This window comes from Myotis daubentonii, chromosome 7, assembly GCF_963259705.1.
Source record: "Myotis daubentonii chromosome 7, mMyoDau2.1, whole genome shotgun sequence".
NCBI lineage: Eukaryota > Metazoa > Chordata > Mammalia > Chiroptera > Vespertilionidae > Myotis > Myotis daubentonii.
The window spans coordinates 9,287,074-9,308,264 of record NC_081846.1 but is presented as its reverse complement, the minus strand read 5'-3'; the positions used below and the strand labels follow the sequence as shown (position 1 = coordinate 9,308,264).

The window sequence follows — 21,191 nt, the reverse complement described above, 5'->3', positions numbered from 1 at the left end:
GGGCAGACTGACTTCAGATTAGCAGGTCAGAAGGGAAGAGGTCAATTTTCTGTTTGATTGCTGTTTACTCACTGGGGAGAACCCTATTTTATGTAGCATTTTTAGCTCCTGTAGCCTGTTCTCCATTCAGATGCTGAGTTTCGGTTAGTGGACGGTGGGATATGTTCCTCAGACAGCCTTATTTGGTGCATCATGCAAAGGAGTACTTGACTAAAAGTAAGAAAAGATGGGATCTAGTCCTGACTTTACTAAGTGATAGCTGTACTAAGTTGGGAAGGTATTTCAGCCTTTAACTCTACAAATGTTTGGGAGAACAGAGATCCCAAGGCTGCCTGCTATGTGTACCTCCCAGGGCTGTCGCGAGGATAAAGAGAAATGAGGTATGAAAGCACTTGCATAAATTGTGAAAAGAATGCAAAATAAGTAAGGTTATTGTTCACAGCTAAAAGTTCAAATTTTGTAGTCTAGATTGTGTGTTTGTGTTTGTGTGTGTGTGTGTGTGTGTGTGTGTGTGTGTGTGTGTGTGTGTGTATGAGCCTTAAACAGATTTGTGAATCAGAAAGTAATGTCTAGCGGGCTCGGTGGTTAGAGCATTGCCCCGTACCCCAACAGGTTATGGGTTCAAATCCTGGTCAGGGCACATAGCTAAGTTTTGGGTTAGATTCCCTGGGCGTGTGTTTCTCTCTCTCCAAAATTAAATGAAAACAGCCCAGCAGTGTGGCTCAGAGGTTGAATGTCAATCTATGAACCAGGAGATCACGATTTGATTCACATGCTCCGGTTGCAGGTTTGATCCCCAGTAGGGGGCATGCAGGAGGCAGCTAATTAGTGGTCCTGTCTCATTGGTGTTTCTATATCTCCCTCTTCCTTTCTCTCTCTGAAATAAATAAAAACATATAAGAATATTTTAAAAATAAAATAAAAGCCGAAGCCGGTTTGGCTCAGTGGATGGAGCGTCGGCCTGTGGACTGGGGGGTCCCGGGTTCGATTCTGGTCAGGGGCATGTATCTGGGTTGCGGGCGCATCCCCAGTGGGAGGTGTGCAGGAGGCGGCTAGTCGATGTTTCTCTCTCATCGATGTTTCTGGCTCTCTGTCTCTCTCCCTTCCTCTCTGTGGAAGATCAATAAAATATATTTAAAAAAATAAAATAAAAACATATATTCGGGTGAAGAAAAAAAAAAGAAAAAAAAAGATATCTAGCAAGACGCTTTCCTACTGGCCAGCCAATATCTTAAGTCTTCTTATTAAGTCAGTTTTCCCATACCTGGCTGAACTACATGGCATCTTCCCGCCATTACATGACAATGCAGTCCTCAGTGACACAGCTGAGTGGAGTGGGTTAGTTTGAAAAAGCTCACGGAAAACACAGAGTAGGTGCTCAATAAACATTTTTTGAATGAATAAATGAGGTCAGATATTCTATGAAGTGCTCAAATCAGCCTATTGTATATAATGAACAGTCCACCAACAGCCAATCATTACATATAATTTGAAAAAGAAGGTGCATACCATTGTCCGTGCTGTCCACAAAATACAGTTCTGGAAGCCCAAATGGAGATATGAAAACTGGATGGAATTCATCTTTGAATTTAATGCCAGGTCCTCAAGGAGAAAAGCATTTAAAACAGTTAGGAAAGGAAGTCAATGAGTGCTAATAGATGTTGCTTATGGATAATCAAGAGGGAAAATGGTTGCTTATGGATAATCAAGAGGGAAAATGGTGACAAAAAAGACATTTGCAAAAGAAAGCAACAAAGCATTCTAAAGGCAGAGGCATCCACTAGTAAAGATGAATTGCATTTATGAGGAGTTTAAAGAGAGACACAGTGTTTGGGTTACCTAAAGAACAGACTTGAAAACACCCACCCACTGCAGTGTTCCCCATGACAAGGGGGGCCTTGGGGTACTTGGCTTTCAGCTCCAGGAGGTCGTTCAGGGCCACAGGGGTAATCCAGGTGGTCCTTTCCCCTTGAAACGTCAGCCTTCTCTTGCTTGGATCTTCCGCCATCCTCTGCAGAGAAGCAAAGCCCACAGGCTTTCAGGTAAGGTTGTTGGGCTGCATGCCATGAGTACATACACTGTTCTGGGTGACCAAATGGCCCGCTGGCCATTTTAGTTTTCTGATGAGACCTAACTTCTAGGGAACAGGAAAGGGTGGCTTTGTTTGAGACCAGATTTATAAGTTTTGTGTGGGCACCACTGCATTAAACATCATAATAGGTATCTGTCCGTCAATGCCCGCATATAGAGTAGAGCACACTCTGTGAAGAGGAGGCCGCATGGTATGATGAGTGTCTAAAGGGCCCGGCTTCTCACTCTAGTTCTGTCCCAAGAGTGACTCAGGGGGGCCTCATCTTTGGGATTAGGGTTTTTTTTGTAGGATAATAATTGCTTATAGGCAAAGTTATCCTTGAAAAACATCCCTTAAATCATCCACCAGGTATAGTGTATGTGGATGTTGTTATAATGTATATATGCACATGTGTATATCTATATCAATATGTGTGCATATAATGTTTAAATACGAGGCGTGTCCAAGTTCTCACACTCTGAGGGGTGTGCAGGGACTGAGACTCTGAGAAGCCGGTAGAATCATATCCCTCATCTCATGCTCTCTCCAGGGCACAGTCGTGGAGTAGAATGATGGGCCTATCACACTGTTTATATTATCCGCTCTCTCTCCCACCTGAGTTGAAATCACAGAGGTTAACTGTAAGAATAACTTAATTTCATCATAATAAGTATCATTTGAATTTTACTGGACCGGTTTTGCAAAATGCCTTAAACGTATCTCACAGAGTAGCTGTGTGCCATTGGGTACGTCACCTACAAGCTCTGAGCTCAGACCCTTCAACGAAGGGGGTGGGACCAAAGCATCTCTGAGGTCCTGGCAGCCCCACCCCTCTAAACTATCTGCTTCAAATTATTTACAGTGGAGCTGAACAAGTTCCTGGAAAGGGGTTATTATAGTGGACACAGTTCCAACTTCTACTGTCTAAAGCTCGGTAATTCCACAGGATAATACAAAAGGCTTATACCACATTATGTTATGAAATAAAAGTAAAGTGTCTTACTATCAGTTCGGGAGGGAATATAGGTTCCTGGGATGGATCCAAGGGCTGGAATTCGTCTTCATTATACAGTTTGGTACATATCTCGACAAAACAAAACAAAATACAAGTGGAACTTCAGAGTAACTGGGAGATGCACAGGAGTCTCTAACTGTGGGACTTCAGTGTTAGGGCCTGACCCTCTGACACCTCAGACACTAAAGGTGGGTGCCAGGGTCCAGGGTGTCCCCAGTGGGATTCTCCCCACCTTTGGAGGACCATGACGGTGCCCCTGGCAGCTTTACTGAGCTCTGGGCTGGCTCTTTGTGTGTCAGGAGTTGGGTTTTAAGCTTCTGTGCTGGGTCTCAAGTATTATTTGCAGATATGTATTTGCCATGAGCATAAAGATGCACCACCTCTGCTTATGCCACATGATGGGGGGTGAGGGGATGGGTAAACCCAGATTAGCACAGAAAGTTGCAACGCTTTTGACAGAGGACAGCCTTTTGTGGTGACTGGCCTCATGAAAGTCAGGGGCCTGCCCATTTGGGGGACTTTTGAAGGCTGTTTATGCCCTGAATTCACTGAAAAGAGTAGATAACGTGAATACATTTGGATTTACGTGGGTATTTTTCAGTCAAATCCAACTGCAGCGGAACACCAGATACTTACCTTTTCCTGCCTACTCACAAAAGACCCTTCTTCTTGATCCATGCAACATTTTCCCGATCCTTTCATCTGACAAACAGGTGATGCCTTCGGAAGGAACGCAGTTTAAAACAAAATCATTGGTTGATTCTTTAAATTCTAACCGGAGTACCAGGCAGTGCCCAGGCCCCACAGGAGGAGGTCATAGAGTGTGTCCTTGCCCTCAAGGACTCTGTACTGGGCTGGGGTGGGGAACAAGGTATTCATTCACTGAACAGATAGAGAAATGGCAGGAACGCGCACCACGCTCATGATAGGGTCTTGTTAATGGTCTCACTCAAGTCTCAGGGGAGGATGGAGAGAGTTAGAGGAATGCTTGGTCAGCAGTTAAGGCTTCTCACTAAAAGCAGGGTACATGGAGTGTAGCTGTAAGGTGGTAACTTAAAACAAAACAAAACAAAACAAAACAAAACAAAACAAAACAAATAGGCTCCTTTTCCTTGTAAGGGTCAGACAGCGTGGATCTTTTTTTTTTTTTTTTAAAAATATATTTTATTGATATTTTACAGAGAGGAAGGGAGAGGGATAGAGAGTTAGAAACATCGATGAGAGAGAAACCAAGGTACATGTCCTTGACTGGAATCGAACCTGGGACCCTTGAGTCCGCAGGCTGACGCTCTATCACTGAGCCAAACCGGCCAGGGCAGCATGGATCTTTAATGAACTCATGGGAAGGCAGACTGCCTTGAAGACCTGCTACACACACATCTAAAGAAATGGAAAACCTGAGTTTATCTGCATGTTAGTGTAGCTATTCTGAATTATTTGGATAATTTAAGTCCCAGACCATTTGAGCTTAATTTTCAGGACCTTTCCTGTAGACCCAAACGAGTGTCTTGGGCCTGAGTCCACTGGTCAGGGACTGCAGCTCTCAGGTGAATCATTGCATTCCTGTCTGCCCTTGTCATGTACAGACACGGCCTGCATCTGTGGCTGTTCACAGGCCACTAGTTTGCCTTCATACATGGAGACAAGGAGACCTGGGTTCTAGCTCCTGCTTTAGCACATGCTAGCTGGGTTGAGATTGTTAAGTTTGGAAAAATAAAACATGTTCCAAAGAGGTTTGTTAGATTAAATATGCAATAGGTGCGCACAGTTTTTGACACTAGGAAGAGCTAAAGTGGTGGCTTATATTTTCACTCAAGTCTCTGGGTAGGACTTGAATAAGGTAATTTCCTACGGAGTTAAGAAGGGATTTGGATTTTGTGACAACGCTATGCACAATAAAGGAACTCACTGTAAATGTATGAATGTGGGGACCCAGAATGAGTGAAACAAAATGCCCATCTTTCTATAGATTTCATCTCCAGGAAAATAATTACATAGCATTGGGTTGAATCATATGAAGTTGTTTTCATGGGTCAAGAATGGTGGCAATTGATATGGTTCAACTTATATAGTACTTTACCCAGGATTTAAAATAAGCTAGGCTGTAGTTTGTAAAAGTTTTTTGAATTCTTCATTCCTGGCCTAAAAGTAGTTTCTTTTAAAAAATATTTAGAATTTGGAATTAACTTGTATACCTTGAGTTGTTTTGGTCAATCGAAACTTTATATACTTAATTTTTGCCATAAAAAATGGGTGCTGGAAAAACACCTCCCTGAGACCTCGTCAGAAGTATGTCTCCTCTTTAGGATCATAGGGTACTGTGCTGATCAGTTACTGCAACTCCATGCACTCAGCATGTCTTTCCAGGCTTAGTCTTCTTAAGCCTCCTCAGTGTCTTCCCTTCCTGTTCATTAATTCTCTTTCATACATGTTCCTTCACAGCTTACATACATGGCATAGAGGATATACTGAGCTTTTAATAAGTTTTCTTTTCAATAGATGCAAACTCTATTGAAGAAAATGAAATATAGATTAAGAAACAATTAAATCAGCTGAAAAAAATTTTATACATAGTCTTTATTTTAACTTACCACGCAGAAAGTATTTCCACTTTCTATAATTGGTCGGTATCCAGTACAGCGACACAAATTACCTGATTAAGAAGAGATCAATGTTTAGCAAATGATATAGAAATATACTGCATATTTGTACTTCATGTTTTCAGGGGAAAGTTATAATAGTAATTAAATTCTGTTTTGCTTCCCAAACCAGCAAAATTGCTCTTTGGAACAGAGATGTTCTTCAAAAATAGATCTTGTACCAGACTTTACAACATAGTGTCATAGTGGCCGCTATGTGAATTACAGGCATAGAATCTGGGAGGAAATAATTCATTGCTATAAAAAAGTGTATAATTAAAAAAAAACAAAACAAGAAAAACCACAATATATCTGATTTTTCAAAACTCTATATACTTCATTAGTGTGGGTTATTTCATTGAACAAAGATTATCAATTGTTCATATCTATTCAGGTTCGGTCAAAATTATAATTGAAACCGTAGGCCAAAGTTTTAGTACTTAGTGAGAAACTGAAAAATTTTCAGTAAAGAAGTTGTTGAGAGACAAGGAAAACTACTAGACTCTAGTAACTAGAGGATATTTCCATATCAGTTACCATAAAATTTATGTTGAATTTTTACTTTGTTTTAGTCTACATCTTTTCATCATAAGATTGAATTTCTGTTTAGGTCTTTTTATTGAAAGGGACCAAGAGCTTTCTTATAATATTCAGAGACTTGCTCCTACAGCTTTCTCCTAAGAACTAGTGACCAGTTACTTTGAAACTAGGTATGTTTGTTACAGAAGACTACATTTGATAACATGACATGCTCTATCTTTTTTTTTTGTAGAAAATTGTGTTTGTTCACTTAAACTTGACAGCTATTTGTTATAGAAAATTGAATTCATCACTAAGCTTATTATGATAAGTAATTGCTAAATATGACCTCTTTGATCTTATAATGAACCCAACCAGAACATAAAACTATAAAGTATCTGAAAGCCTATTCTCTTTGTATAATTAATATAATAGAATTCATGAATGATCCTAACAGATTAACTTAAAAATAAACAACAAAATCTTGTTCTTCCATACTACCCAGATTTCCACTTTTAGAAAAGATTCTATTGAAAGTGTTATAAACAGCTCATCTGAATGGCTTTGCAGGACAGTGGGCTCTATTAAGGGAGAAAGTTTTGTGATAAAACCAATATAGCCCCAATTCTTGGCCTCTTGAATGACAAATTGAAGGCAGCACTGCCTGGAAAGGACTTGGGTAAAGAGAGGTAGTAAAGAGGAAGCCCAAAGCTGTGCCACAACTTCTCTCCATGGCTGAGCCCTCCTTCTCTAGTTACTTGGCCAATTCCTATCTCAGGTCTTGCCTGCAGAAGGCCAGGAAGGCTCACCTCCAAGAGCTTCCATTATTTGCTCAGGGGTCGGCTCTGGGTGGTTCCTCAGCAGCGTGTAGATGGACATCGCTATCCCTGGGCTGCAGAAGCCACACTGTGTGCCATGACACTTGGCAAGTCTTTCCTGGGAGGAAAGGGTACATTATTTATGCACTAAGCCTTTGGTTTCCTTATCCTGGACAGGAAATAAAAGAGAGTGAGAAATAACAATTTACTTCATCCACTCTATACCAAGAATCTATGCCATGAAGATGTAGATGGGAGACATGACTCTGGGTTCCTCCGTTACTTTGTCCCATGTGTCTCTTGCATGGTGCTCAACCAACTGGCTCAACATTTTTCAAGCAGCACGCCCCCTGAGATGAAAGCCACATAGTTCAACTATGGCTAAACTTAAAGGACAGATATATGATAATATTTTAATAATTATATATGGTATTAGGTGGGTACTAGACTTAATGGGGAGAAGTCAAGCATAATATTTTCTTAATTCATCATCTTGGGGGGAACCTTGGAAGTTAAATAAATGTCTAAGCACTATGCTGTACACCTGAAACTGATATACTGTTGAATATCAAGTGTATTTGAAAAAAATAATTATGTTACTGCAACAATGGCATATGTAACCATTAAAAACAAGGACAGACATTGTTCTAAAGCTAAAGCGAAATGTGGCTGTGTGGTTTCAGATGTGGCATATCAACTGGCTGTAAATGTGGTGGTCAATCTTAACAACATGGTCTCTGGGGAAAAAAGCCCTGATTTGTAGTTTCTACCAATTTTAGTTGTGCAAATATTTCCAATTGGGCTGGTGTCAGGCTTCCAATGTGATGTCATTGAATGCGGATCTGGGGAGAGATGTGTAGTGGCATACTATTCTATGGCATTTCCACCCAGTAGATATAGTAGACAAATAATCTTAAGGGTATAGACAACAGTAAAATGTAGTAAAATAATTAGCAGATGATGAGTGATGATATTTATTAACTTTGTTTTTATCATTACTAATTTAATTTTAAGTTTATATAGTTTCATTGTTAATAATGGCTGTGTTTAAAGAATGGCTCACAAAATTCCTCAAAATTTAACAATCAGCTCTCACAAGCCAATATGAGGCTATTCCAGGGCACTACTGAACAAATCTAGCATATTGAGAGAGATCTCTGGTCAAGATGGTGGAGTAGGTAAATGCTGTGCTTGGCTTCTCCCGTGACCCCATCAAAATTACAATCAAATTATAAAACAACCATCACTGAAAACCACTGAAGACTAGCTGAACGGAATTCCTACAACTAAGGGTTTAAAGAAGTGGCCCCATAGGGACTGGAGGGAGAGGCAAAGACACAAAACAGGCTGATCCCACACCCACCTATGATGGTTAAGAACAGGGTGGGGTACCTTGGCTATGGAGGGAGCAAGGGATCCCAGCCTCATATTCAGAGCACCAGTTGCCAGGAAAAGGAGTCCTTACAATACTTGGCTGTGAAAATCAGCAGGGCTTCTGTCTGAGTGAGACGGAGAAAGCTGGAGACCCAGGCATCCTCTTAAAGTGCCTGAGCACAGATTTACTTACCCACAAACATTTGCCTCAAGTTCCAGCAAAGGGACAGCAGCTTGAAAAATGCCAGAAACATAAGGGCACCTGAAACATCTGGCTTCAGGTGAGGGCTGGAAGGGCGGCTCATTCTTGGACAGAAATCCCAGGGTGCACACCATTGTTCCTTCATTGAGCTCTCCCCCCACATAGCCATCTGGTGGACACCATTGTTCCTATGTTCAGCCCTTCTCCTGCCTGGCCTGCTAGTACAGGTAGTGGCAAATCTGAGTCTCCAATTAATTTGACTAACACTGTTCACCCCACCCTAGTGATTTACTAAGAACCTGCCCTACCCAACTATGCACAAGCCTGAAACCTCTTTAAAGTGACAGGTCTTGGCCTACCCTAAAATATCTTAGAGATACGCGAACTCTCGACAAGTAGCATCTGGCCCCAGCATGCCTCATACCTCTGGCACAAGTGGCAGCTGGCCTTGGTTTGCAGCCTAGCCTTTCCCAGGCACCTCCAGGTCCAGCACAGGTGGCAACCATCTGCAGATCACTTTGTAGCTTCTACCTGGTGGCCTTGGGCCAGGCACAGCAAGTGACTTGGTCTGCACCAGAGTTCCTCCCAAGAGGTCCCAGAACCATCATACCTGGTTTTAGACCACACCGGAACACCAACCAATTAGCTACACAAACAACAGACCCAAAGGGTGGCCAGTGCAGGCACTAGAATCTTGCTAAAGCAAAACCACTCCATGGAATCAGCCCCTGAAAAACAGCTTGTCTGCTATAGTCACAGACACTCCTCACAGCCAGTTAACATGGGGTCAGTTTGTCCCACTGACATTGCCACAGCAATGAAAGATCAACTATAATAGGAGGGCACATACAACCCACTTGGGTGATGAAGGAGAATGCCTCGCTGGGACCCACAGGACACCTAACTCTGCCAAGACCAGGAGGTGTAACAGATTCACCTAAAACAGAAACAAACACAAAGAATCAGCCAAAATGGCTGGGAAAACAAAGAAAAATGTCCCCAATGTAAGAATGGGACAAAACTTCAGAAAAAGAGCTCAACAAATGGAGACAAGTAATCTACCAGATGCAGAGTTTAAAACATTGGTTATAAGGATGTCCTATGAACTTAGGGGAAGAGTGGATGAATTTAGTGAGAACTTCAACAAAGAGATAAGAAACATAAGAATGGCAATCAGAAAACATAAAAAAAGAATCAGTTAAAAATACAATTACTGAAATGAAGTCCGTATTTGTTAACATGAAAATGCTAATTTGAAAAAAAATATATGCAGCCCTATGTTCATTGCAGCAATATTTACAATAGCCAAGATATGGAAATAACGCGAGTGTCCATCAATGAACTAGTGCATAAAAAATTGTACAGAATCAATATATGCAAAGTAGGAAGATAGTGGCCTTAGGTAAATGTCTATACTCATCGTCTCCCACAACCACATCAAAATCACAACTAAAATACAGAATAACTATTATCCAGAACCGCTGGAAAGCTGCCTGAATGGAAGTCCTACAACTAGAGAAGTAAAGAAGAAACCACACTGAGACTGGTAGGAGGTGCAGAGGCGCAGAATGAGCTGGTCTGGCACCCACGTGGGCCACTTTTCTAATCATCTCTTCAGAGGCTGCCCAGAGGAGCAAGGGGTCCCAGCCCCACACCAGTCCCCCAGCCCAGGATTCCAGAGTTGGGAAGAGAAATTCCTACAGGCAGTAAAAATTACAGGCTGTAAAAACCAGTGCGGATTGGGGCTCAGTGACACAGAGGCTGCTGGAGACCCGGCTGATCCTCTTAAAAGGCCAGCATCACAAACTGAACTTACAAGGTCTTGCTTCCTCTGATCTCCAGCACCAGGGCGAGGCTCTGGGCAACACAGACTCATACCAGGAGGAACTGGATTGTCTGGTATCAGGACAGGAACTCAGGACGGCTTTCTCCCATATGGAGGTGCTGCAGGGATCATTGTTCCTGTGCTAGGACCTCTGAGTCAGGACTGACTGGCAGCCATTTCTGTTTGCTCCACCCTGGTGATTCCCTAAGACCCTGCCTCATCCAATTTACAACCCCACTCAAACTGCAAGCAGCAGCTTTTACATATGAATGGCCTGTCCTTGCTCTGTTAAAAATCTCAAACAAGCTGCAGCTGAGTCAGGAAGCCCCAAACCTATCAATAAAAGGCCCAAGACCTGGCACCAGCACCAACCTGCCTTGCTTCACAGCTGGGCCTTGTCTGGGCACTTCCAAATCTGATACAAAGAGAAGAAATCTGCAGATCTCTCTGTAGCTCCTGCTGGGTGGCCCCAGGCACTGGCTGACTTTGCACCTCCCTGGAGACCCAAGAACCAGTGTACCCAGTGGTCAGTGCCAGCCTATACCAGATTACAGCTCTACACACCCATAAGCAATACACTCAAGGGCAGATTCAGTGAGCACCAAAGCCCCACTGCAGCAAGTCCTGCTACAAAGGGTGTCTCCTGAACGGCAACTCTCCCACTGCAGTTGCAGCTGATCCTCACAGCCAATTGGCCTGGAGGTCAATTCCTCCCAGTGACACCAACAGCAATCAAGTCTCAACTACAACGAAACTGCACCTAGATATCCCAGCTTAGGTGGCCAGGGAGGCTGAGCCACTGGGCCCTATAGAACACTTGCTACACAAGGTCACTCTACCAACTCAAGGAGACATAGCAGCCCTACCCAATACATAGAAACAAACACAGGGAAACAGCCAAAATGTGGAGACAAAGAAAGATGTCACAAATGAAAGAAATGGAAGAAACAAACTACTAGATATAGAGTTCAAAACTATGGTTATAAGGTTATTCAAGAATCTTCTAGAAACCTCCAATGGACTTAGTGAGACTTTCAAGGATCTTAATGAGAATGCCTAAAAAAATGGGAAAGGATCCTTATAGGGAGTAAAAATCCTATATAATAAAAGTCTAATATGCTAAGTAAAAAAGAAAAAAGTAAAGGACCAGTCAGAAATTAAGCATACACTGTCTGATATAAAGAATAATATACAGGGATTCAACAGTAGAGTAGAGGAGTCTGAGAATCAAACCAATGATTTGAAATATAAGGAAGCAAAAAACACTCAACAAGAAGAGCAAAAAGAATCCAAAGATATAAAGATAATGTAAGGAGCCTCTGGGACAACTTCAAGCATACTAACATTCACATTATGGGTGTGCTAGAAGAAGAGAGAAAGCAAGATATTGAAAACCTACTTGAAGAAATAATGACAGGAAACTTCCCCTACCTGGTGAAAGAAATAAACTTACAAGTCCAGGAAGCACAGAGAGTACCAGACAAGAAGAACCCAAAGAGGACCACTCCAAGACACATCATCATTAAAATGCCAAGGGCTAAAGACAAAGAGAGAATTTTAAAAGCAGCAAGAGAAAAGCAGTTAGTTACCTACAAGGGAATGTTCATATGACTGTCAGCTGATTTCACAACAGAAACTATGCAGGCCAGAAGGGAGTGGCAAGAAATATTCAAAGTGATGAATAGCAAGGACCTACAACCAAGATTACTTTATCCAGAAAAGCTATCATTTAAAATTGAAGGTCAGATAAAGAGCTTCACAGACAAGAAAAAGCTAAAGGAGTTCATCACCACCAAACCAGTATTATATGAAATGCTGTTAGGTAGTCTTTAAGAAGAGGAAGAAGAAGAAAAAGGTAAAGATAAAAATTAGGAACAACAAATACATATCTATCAACAAGTGAATTTAAAAATCAAAATAAACGAATAAGAAATCTAACAGAATAAACTTGTGAATAAAATAGAATCAGAGGCATGAAAATGGAACAGACTGACGATTCTCAGAGGGAAGGGGAGTTGGGGGGTAGGAAGTGATTAAACAAAGATCTTATATGCAGATATGCATCACCTATGGACACAGATAAGAGGATGGCGAAGGCCTGTGGCAGATGGGAACCAGGTGGAGGGGGCGGGGGCGGGGGAAAGAGGGACATCTGTAATAATCTCAGCAATAAAGATTTAAAATTTTTTTAAAAGGCCATGGTACAGTGGAATATTACTTGGCCTTAAAAAAAAGATACAATCTTACCATTTGGACAACAGATGAACGCAGAGGGTATTATGCTAAGTGAAATAAGTCAGACAGAGAAAGACAAATACCATATGTTCTCACTTCTTTGTGAAATCTAAAGAACAAAATAAACAAACAAACAAAACAGAAGCCGACTCATGAATACAGAGAACAAACTGATAGTTGCCAGATGGGAGAGGGGTTTGGGGGGCTGGGTGAAAATGGGGAAGGAATTAAGAAGTACAAACTGGCAGATACAAAATGGTCATGGGGATGTAAAGTACATCATAGGGAATATAGTCAATAATCCTATCTAATAAAAGAGAAAAATGGTAATTGGCGTACGACGATACCCTTTTCATTGGCTAATCAGGGCTATATGCAAATTAACTGCTAACTAAGATTGGCAGTTAACCGCCAGCATAGGCGCAATGCTGGGAGGCGAAAGGGGAAGGAGGGAAGAAGCTGCCTGCTGCTGACCGCAATCGGAAACCCAGGGGGCAGCCAAGAGCCAGAGAACCGAGCTGCCTTTGCTCGGAGAAGCCAGGCCTCCTTTGCCGGCTTCTGTGATAAGAGAACCTGGCCGCCTTTGCCGGCCCTGGGCCAGTAATGGGAGAAGCTGGGTGGGGCAGGGAAGAGGCGGATGTCTGCCTGGCTTCTCAGATCACTGATCACCAGGGATGGGAGAACACCCAGAGGCGGGGCCAGAGGCCAGGCTGCATAGCTGCCTGGGGACACCATCTGGACCCCAGGGGTGACGCAGCCAGGCCCCAGAAGGAGACCCAGGGCCCGGGGCTGAGTTGCAGCTGTGGTACGCAATCCAGTGCCTGGGCTGAGGAGACCCAGAAGGAGACCCAGGCGCCGGGGCTGTTTTTGCCGCTGGGGCACGCAATCCGGTGCCCAGGCTGAGGAGACCCAGGGCCCGGGGCTGCATCGCAGCTGGGGCACGCCATCCGGTCCGGGGGCGATACAGCCAGGCCCCAGAAGGAGACCCAGGCCCCAGGGCTGTATCGCTGCTGGGGCACGCGATCCAGTACCTGGGCTGAGGAGACCCAGGGGCCTCGCAAGAGGAGAGTCTCCATGGTCAGATGGCGTGGTGTCGGGACAGGAATAAAGACCCGAGGTGACTCAGATGCCTGGCCACAGGGTTAGACCAGCCAGCAGGTCCTTTCAGTTGGGACTGGGGTGGGGGTGGGGCGAGGGAGGCAAGCCGGAAATAGAGAACTACAACTCCCAGGAGGCTTAGCGGCCAGGGCCTGGGTGCCTGGCTGTGAAATCGGATGGGCTGTAGTTTCTCACAAGCCACTTTAAACTAGAGGCTTGCAAGGTTGGAAGTTCTGCGTCGGGAGCCAGGGAGAAATGGAGCTGGAGCAGAGAGAGGGGTCCATGGCAGCTGTGGGCTTTGAGGAGTTCTCAGCACCTCCCGGCTGGGAGCTGGCGCTGCCTCCGCTGAAGGTGGTCACATCCTGGAGAGCGAGCTTGAGACGGAAGTGGAGTTCCTGTCTGGGGGTCTGGGCAGCTCCAGCCTCCAGGAGCGAGACGAAGAGGAGGAGGCAGCCTGAGGCCAGCAAGGGCGGCGCCAACAGGAACTCAATCGCAGGACGTACCAGGCGCTGGATCGGTGCTGCAGGGAGATTGAGCAGGCGAAGGAGCGGGTCCTGAACAGGCTCCATCAGATATAGAGGATAACATGGAGACTCCAGCAGGAGTGGAGGTTCCTCATGAAGGTGCTGGACTCCTACGGTGACAACTACCGGGCCAGCCAGTTCACCATCTTACTGGAGGACGAGGGCAGCCAGGGCAGAGACGCCCCCAACCCAGGCAACGCTGAGAACGAGCCTCCAGAGAAAGAGGGGCTGTCCCCGCCCAGGAGGACGCCAGCGCCCACAGAAGCCAGCAGCCCGGCCCCTGGCGAGGGGCCCAGCAGTTGGAAGAGGCGGCAAGTGCCATAGGAAGGGCACTGGGCAGGAGTCCCGCTGACTCCGGAGCTGGCCCCCATGCAGATAAAGGTGGAGGAAGACTTTGGCTTCTAAGCCCTCGAGGCTCTGGACTTAAGTTGGGTTTCTCGGGGGCCAGACAAGCTGCTGCCCTACCCCACCCTAGCCAGCTCCCCCTTTGACTGACCCTCCAATAAATGGACCCGATGCAAAAAAAACAAAAAAAAGCTTATAGAGGCATGTTTATAGGATCAAATAGTATAAATATAGATGTAACAGGACAATAAAAAGAGAACCTGGCTATGATGATAACCTGAATGCTGCCTCTGTGTCATTCCTTCTTTGGGAACCCCTGGACCTGCTGGGGCTGGACCCCAACATTCCTCTTCTTATAAGGACTTCAGTGAGATGGGCTAAGGGTCCCACTGGAACTGCCACAATTTAATGTAATACCCTCTTTAAAGATCTTATCTCCATATACAGGTACATTCTGAGGTTCTGGGGATTAGGATTTTAACATACATTTTGTTGATTACCCAAATCAGCCCTTAACAACCAGCATGTTTCAGAAAGTAGATTCCTACAGGGTTATTTACCAAACATTCAGAAGTATTTTTAAAAGAGCTAAGCCCCTCGCCCACCGTGTGGGCCCCTCCCAGCAAAGAGCGAAGGCCTGGGTTCCGGGCACCGGAGGAAAACTGGTGCCAGCAGCCAGGGGAAGGGGCCCCCAAGGGGCCCCAGATTGCGAGAGGGCACAGGGTGGGCTGAGGGACCCACCCGAGTGCACAAATTTTTGTGCACCGGGCCTCTAGTATTATAATAACTGTATGGTGCCAGCTGGTACCAGACTTACCAGGGGGATCACTTCATAAGTTATATTAATGCCAAACCACTATGTTTTACACCTGAAACTAATGTAGTACTGATTGTCAAGTGTGATTTTGAAAGATGACTGGAGAGAAAGAAATCTGATAGGCTGCAGCATTAGGTGCTTCCATGACTGTTAAGGTGATGAGTCAGGTATGAGGTAGGATCTTAATAAGATCAAAAAGTCATTAAGATTATGGTTGAAAGACATGCACTATAACCAAATACCCATCAATGGTAACAACTGTCAGAGGACACTCTTAGCCTCTATGCTCCAAGCACAGTTTTCGAAGAGAAAGAATGTCAAGGGAAAATATGGCTATTTATAATTTTCTTTCTATACACTGCTTTTAAAACAACTTCTGCAGCAGTTCCTATGCTACTATATGAAAATAGCATTGCCATTTCTTCAAAAAGTCCTGTAAAGTTTAGTAAACACGTTGTCATTTTAGCTGTGTTTTATTGCCACCTGGCCGCTCAGTTTCTCCTGAGACATTTGGTGAGTGTGGGGAGTATTTGTACACAAATTAGCCTCTCATTCAGAGTTCAGTATTTTGAATGTGGTAGACAACCAGTTATCTTCTATATAATCTTCTGATTTTCGGTCTCATTTTCTTTTCTCATAAGACTGAACTGTCCTTGTTTTAGTTTAGGGCAAAGATGGGGCTGAGAAGCTAAGTAAGATGTATTAAAATTAATGAAGAAATCTTAGTGTATACACCAATTTTTGAAAAGATCCCTAGCTACGAAGCTTGGAATCTAACAAAGTTCAAATTTAAAAACACAAAGGATTTCACAGTTGGTGACCTATTTAGAGTACATGGGACTATGTGGGGTACCTATACCAACACCTGGTCCCAATCAGAGTACACTCTTACCTGCACGGGGTGAATCCTGGTTTTGATGCTTCCTATACCTTCTACTGTGGTGACAGCAACCCCATACAGAGAACAGATGGGCACCAGGCACGCGGTAACTGGATAATGACTGTGATAGAATTGTGTAAAGAGAACACCTGGGAATCATAGGGATGGGTAACATAATTCAGGGACTAATGTCGGTCCAGGAGAATCACAAAACTGTATTTCTGTGAGAATACAGAGAACTCTCTATATAAAACCATAAATTTCTGGAAGTGTTCAAGAAAGAACCTACTTGTGGCTGGTGTAGGATATTAAAAAGAAATTGAAAAATAGAATAAGGAAGCGTTTTGTGTAGGGCCTCCCAGAGGCCCTCAATTCTCTATTATTCCCCCTCATTCTAGGGGAAAAAAACTTTTTACTAATCATAAGATGATATATTAACTTATATAAACCACCATGGATTAGTTAAGTCTAGTGATTCCCAGCCATGCAAAGCTTTTTAAAATACAAATATTCTGGTTGCACACTAGCCCAATTAAATATAATCTGATGGGAAGAAAGTCCATGGGAAAGATCTGGAACTTAGGAAGCTGCAGGGAGAGCAGGCCCAGAGCTGTGTGAGTGCCATAGACACCTGTGGAGAGGAGAGGAGTGAATATGGACAGCAAAGTGGGAGGCTCCACATCCTTCCCAGATGTACCCAAGCATGGCCCTGGCCAACACAAAGGATACCGGATCTTCTTGGTCTTGGGGTCATATCTTGACACCATGACAGTGCAGGAGCCACAGCCTCCACTCCCACAGCCGTACTTGGTGCCTGTGAGGCAGACTGGAAAGAAGCGAGTCAAGGAAAAGAGGGGCCCAGGCCCCCTTGCTTTTGTTGTTTAAGTATGTTTTTCTTGATTCCAGAGAGAGGAAGGGAGAGGGAGAGAGAGATAAAAGGGTCAACAATGAGGGAAAATCGTTGATCCCCCTGCTTCCTCTCTACTGGGGATTGAGCCTGAAACCCAGGCATGTGCCCTGACTGGGAATCGACCGTAACCTCCTGGTTCATGAATCAACACTCAACCACTGAGCCACACAGGCTGGGCCCCTTTGCTTTTTACACTCTTTTTGCTCGGATGCAAACAAGAAACATGTTCTCTTGAGTTCCTTGCTCAGAGTTCCACTTTTGCATGTAAAGGAGCTCATTGATAAAAGTGAGAAGGAGTTTTCTTTCTTTCTCAAATGCATTTCTAAATGCAAATTTTTTCATATTTTGGAAGATAATAAGATGGCACTCCCAAAGGGACTAGGGCAACACTTCGCAACTCAACACATAGCCATTTCTACAGCACACCATCTGGATAGTCCCACTACGTGGGGTACATGAAGGCTACAGAGAGCCTCGTGCCTGTTAGATCGGGGTGTGTGTCCAAATGAGGAAGGGAAAAGCCTGTTGAATCCAGAGTTGTGGACAATGGACTCTGGACTCAGGTTACGTTATTGCTGTGGAGGTGGTGTGTATGCAAAACTTAGAAAAATCCCCTGGGAAACCTGCCTTTCTCTGACTCAGCAATGCAATGCTTTTACCTTCTTAAGGATGTGGGACTATTAATTTAATAACCATGGTTCCTGAGCTAGTCATATCAACAACCACTGTGTACTTTTCCTCTGTCAAACATTTGCATATTTCCACAGAGGGAGAACAAATAACTTACGTAACCCTCCTGCGTTATGTTCTGTAAGAACCTGCTAGAATTGGCTTGGGACCTTTTCTGGTTGAGGTTTAAGAAGGATTTCATGGGTGGAGATCATAAATGGCTTGGGTAGAGGTAGAGACTAACTTCATCTTAGAGGCGGCTGCACAAAGAGATGTAATTCTGGGCTGGGTCAGTACACCCTGGAGTGAAACAGCTTTGTGATGCATGTGTTAACATTGCCTTGAGTGAAAAAGCAAAAAGTTGGTGCAACCAGCTGCTTTGTCCTTTGGTCACCAAACGGCTAGTTTGATGCTTCCTTCTTCCACCCCCACCAGAGGTGCCTGCCTCAAACAGTTCCTTCCATATGTTGTCAGTTCATCCTAAAGCTCATCATTAAGTAGGTTGCCAGATGAAATACAGGGGGTGGGCAAAAGCAGGCCTACAGTGGTGAGTACATGAAACAGAGTTTATTGTTGTATCATTATTTATTAATTATTGTATGATTTTCCTCTAGCCAATATATCTGCCCCTATCCCACTCATTATTCCAGGAAAACAAACACACAAAAGCAAACAACAGGCCAAATCCTCCCTCACTGGCTCTGCCATCTCCCATTTACGCAGCGTCAAAATCTCACTGTTGGTCAGCACACCCTATCACTTCCCTTTGTATCACTTCTAAATTCACTACAGACTGCTCTGAGCTTTCTCTAGACCTCCTAAGTGAAGAAATTCATCTGTATTAGGAGCAAGCTGAAAGTGCATGGACTCCCAAGGAAACATGGCCGGAAGCCGCTCTAGGCAGAATTTCCCCAGTCTCCCTTTCCCATCTCCCCAGTGTCCTCTTCTGTTCATTCTTCCTGGTGCCTAACGGCATAAAGAAGTCATTCTAAGTAAATGTGTTTCAATCAGAGGTTGGGGCCTGAGACTTCTAGACCCCAACCTCTGATTACAGAGCCAATATTTCTGGGATGGAGGCAGAGGCTTATTATTTTAAAAATATGTTTTTATTGATTTTTAGAGAGAGAGGAAAGGAGAGGGAGAGAGAACGAGAAACATCAGTGATGAAAATCATTGATCAGCTGCCTCCTGCACGCCCCCTATTGGGGATCGAGCCCCCAAATGGGCATGTGCCCTGACCTGGAATCTACAGGTGACCTCTTGGCTCCTGGGTAGATGCTCAACCACTGAGCCACACCCACTGGGCCAGAGGCTCATTTTTAACTTGTTTCTCAAGTGGGTGATTTGTATGAATATTCATGGATAACCACAAATACTGGATTTTCTGCCAGAGTCAGCACCCCATGTGCCTACATTAGCACTGGCCGACTGCACTTTTCTTTCACAGGACTCCCATGGCCCCTTCCAAGGCCTGGTACCTAATTTATATTGCTAATTTTATATTTTTTCCCTGAAGTCAGGTCTCCAATATTGTAAAAACTTCAGGCTCCCACATAACCCCAATTTGCTGCTGCCTTGGGGCCTGACTTAGGTGTCATTGCCAGAATGGGACCCAGTCACACAAGAAACCAAATGTGGGGGAGCCATCCCCATCTTTCTTTCACTATTTCACTCCTTCCCAAGGTCACAGCCTCCCATGGAGTCATCCCGTTCATCCCAGCGGCCCAGCCCACATCTGCTGGGGTGAGTTCTTGGATCTCTTGCTTGTCTTCTCCCTCCATACCTCCTGGCCTGGTTCAAAGCAACCTAATCTGCAAGGCCAGGTAATGCACCAGGAGAGCGAATGGCCCACAGCTACTTGGGGCGAGGAGTGTGTGCCATTTTAAGGCAGCTTGATCTCTGTGAGATCCTGGCTGTAGTGCAGAACAGCAAAATGAGATGTGTTCACCACGGAAGCCCTAACACTTCCTGCCATTCTTGCAGCTCACAAATTTTACCAAGCACCTGGCGCAAGATGGAAGACACAGCCTCTGCCCTCAGCCTAGTTAGGGAGGCAGTCAGTGAAGGGGTGACAGCAAGTGTCATAGGGTACTCACGTCGGGCTTGGGAGGGAAGGAAGAGACAAGGGTTGAATAGGAGTTTGCTGGGCAAATGGTAGGCTTGGGGGGTGGGGTGGTAGTGATAGTCCAGTCACCTGTACAGTTCCTGGAATATGAGTGGAATAGGGACAGATTATATTGACCAGAGGAGTAAAATGATGGGGTAGGAAACTATATTGCAAGGAGTTCAATAGAAAAGGTGGACCCTAACCGGTTTGACTCAGTGGATAGAGCATTGGCCTGCAGACTCAAGGGTCCCAGGTTCAATTCCGGTCAAGGGCATGTACCTGGGTTGAGGGCACATCCCCAGTAGGGAGTGTGCAGGAGGCAGCTGATCGATGTTTCTCTTTCATCAATGTTTCTAACTCTCTATCCCTCTCCCTTCCTCTCTGTGAAAAATCAATAAAAAATATATTTAAAAAATCACCTTTAAAAAAAAGAAAAAGAAAAGGTGGCATCCGGCACACATCATTTATTAGATAACTTTGGCAAGGGAAGAACAGGGAGAAATAAAGTCGTGTATTGAGGTGTGTATGTTGGGAGGCAGACAGACAGGTATAGGGCCATCATCACGCCCTGGTGCTACCCCCTTTATAGTTGCCCCCAAATCAAGAAATGCTTTTTAATCTTTATGGAAGTTCTACTGGAGGCCTGGGAGGAGTGAGAGGTGAAGGAAGCTCTAGATCCAGGTGGAGATCTGGGAGGGCATCAGCCAGACTTTGGAATTTTGAAATGTTTATAAAACCTTGTTTTCTTCAATAAGGTTTACGGAAAGGCATATGCGACAAGTCAATGAAATGTGCTTGTGGGAAACCATTGTCAGGGACATGCTGCACTGAGCAATTGACCGGGCGTTTTCACCTTCACACTCCTGAACGTGAAGCCGCCATCCGGGTGACCATGGGCCTCAGAAGTCATGAAATTATTTTCCAAAGCTGTTCCCAGTGGACCCTCGTGGTTCCCTGGAGGGGTCTTTTGGTTGTGTGCTCAGATGAAAAATACAACAAATAAAGTACACATCTATGACCTCTGGATGCATTCCCTGAACTCCAACCAGACGCTACAAATTGGACACCAGGTGATTGACCTAGAACAAATACAAGGTGACTTTCTTCAGAAGTCTTAACATGCTCACTGTTTACCACCCAATC

At 44.3% G+C, this 21,191-nt stretch overlaps 1 protein-coding gene across 1 annotated transcript in view; it reads right to left on the bottom strand.

Annotated features, from left to right (window-relative positions):
- The window catches only part of LOC132238106 (aldehyde oxidase 4-like), an 86,704-nt gene that overhangs the window by 60,627 nt on the left and 4,886 nt on the right, over positions 1-21,191 (bottom strand). The window contains exons 3-10 of the mRNA XM_059702694.1: positions 17,092-17,188; positions 16,375-16,483; positions 7,054-7,180; positions 5,678-5,739; positions 3,723-3,806; positions 3,075-3,155; positions 1,867-2,011; positions 1,510-1,602 (exon numbers count right to left, since the gene is read on the bottom strand). Of these exons, the coding sequence (XP_059558677.1) occupies positions 1,510-1,602; positions 1,867-2,011; positions 3,075-3,155; positions 3,723-3,806; positions 5,678-5,739; positions 7,054-7,180; positions 16,375-16,483; positions 17,092-17,188 (798 nt within the window). The remainder of the gene's footprint in view (positions 1-1,509; positions 1,603-1,866; positions 2,012-3,074; positions 3,156-3,722; positions 3,807-5,677; positions 5,740-7,053; positions 7,181-16,374; positions 16,484-17,091; positions 17,189-21,191) is intronic.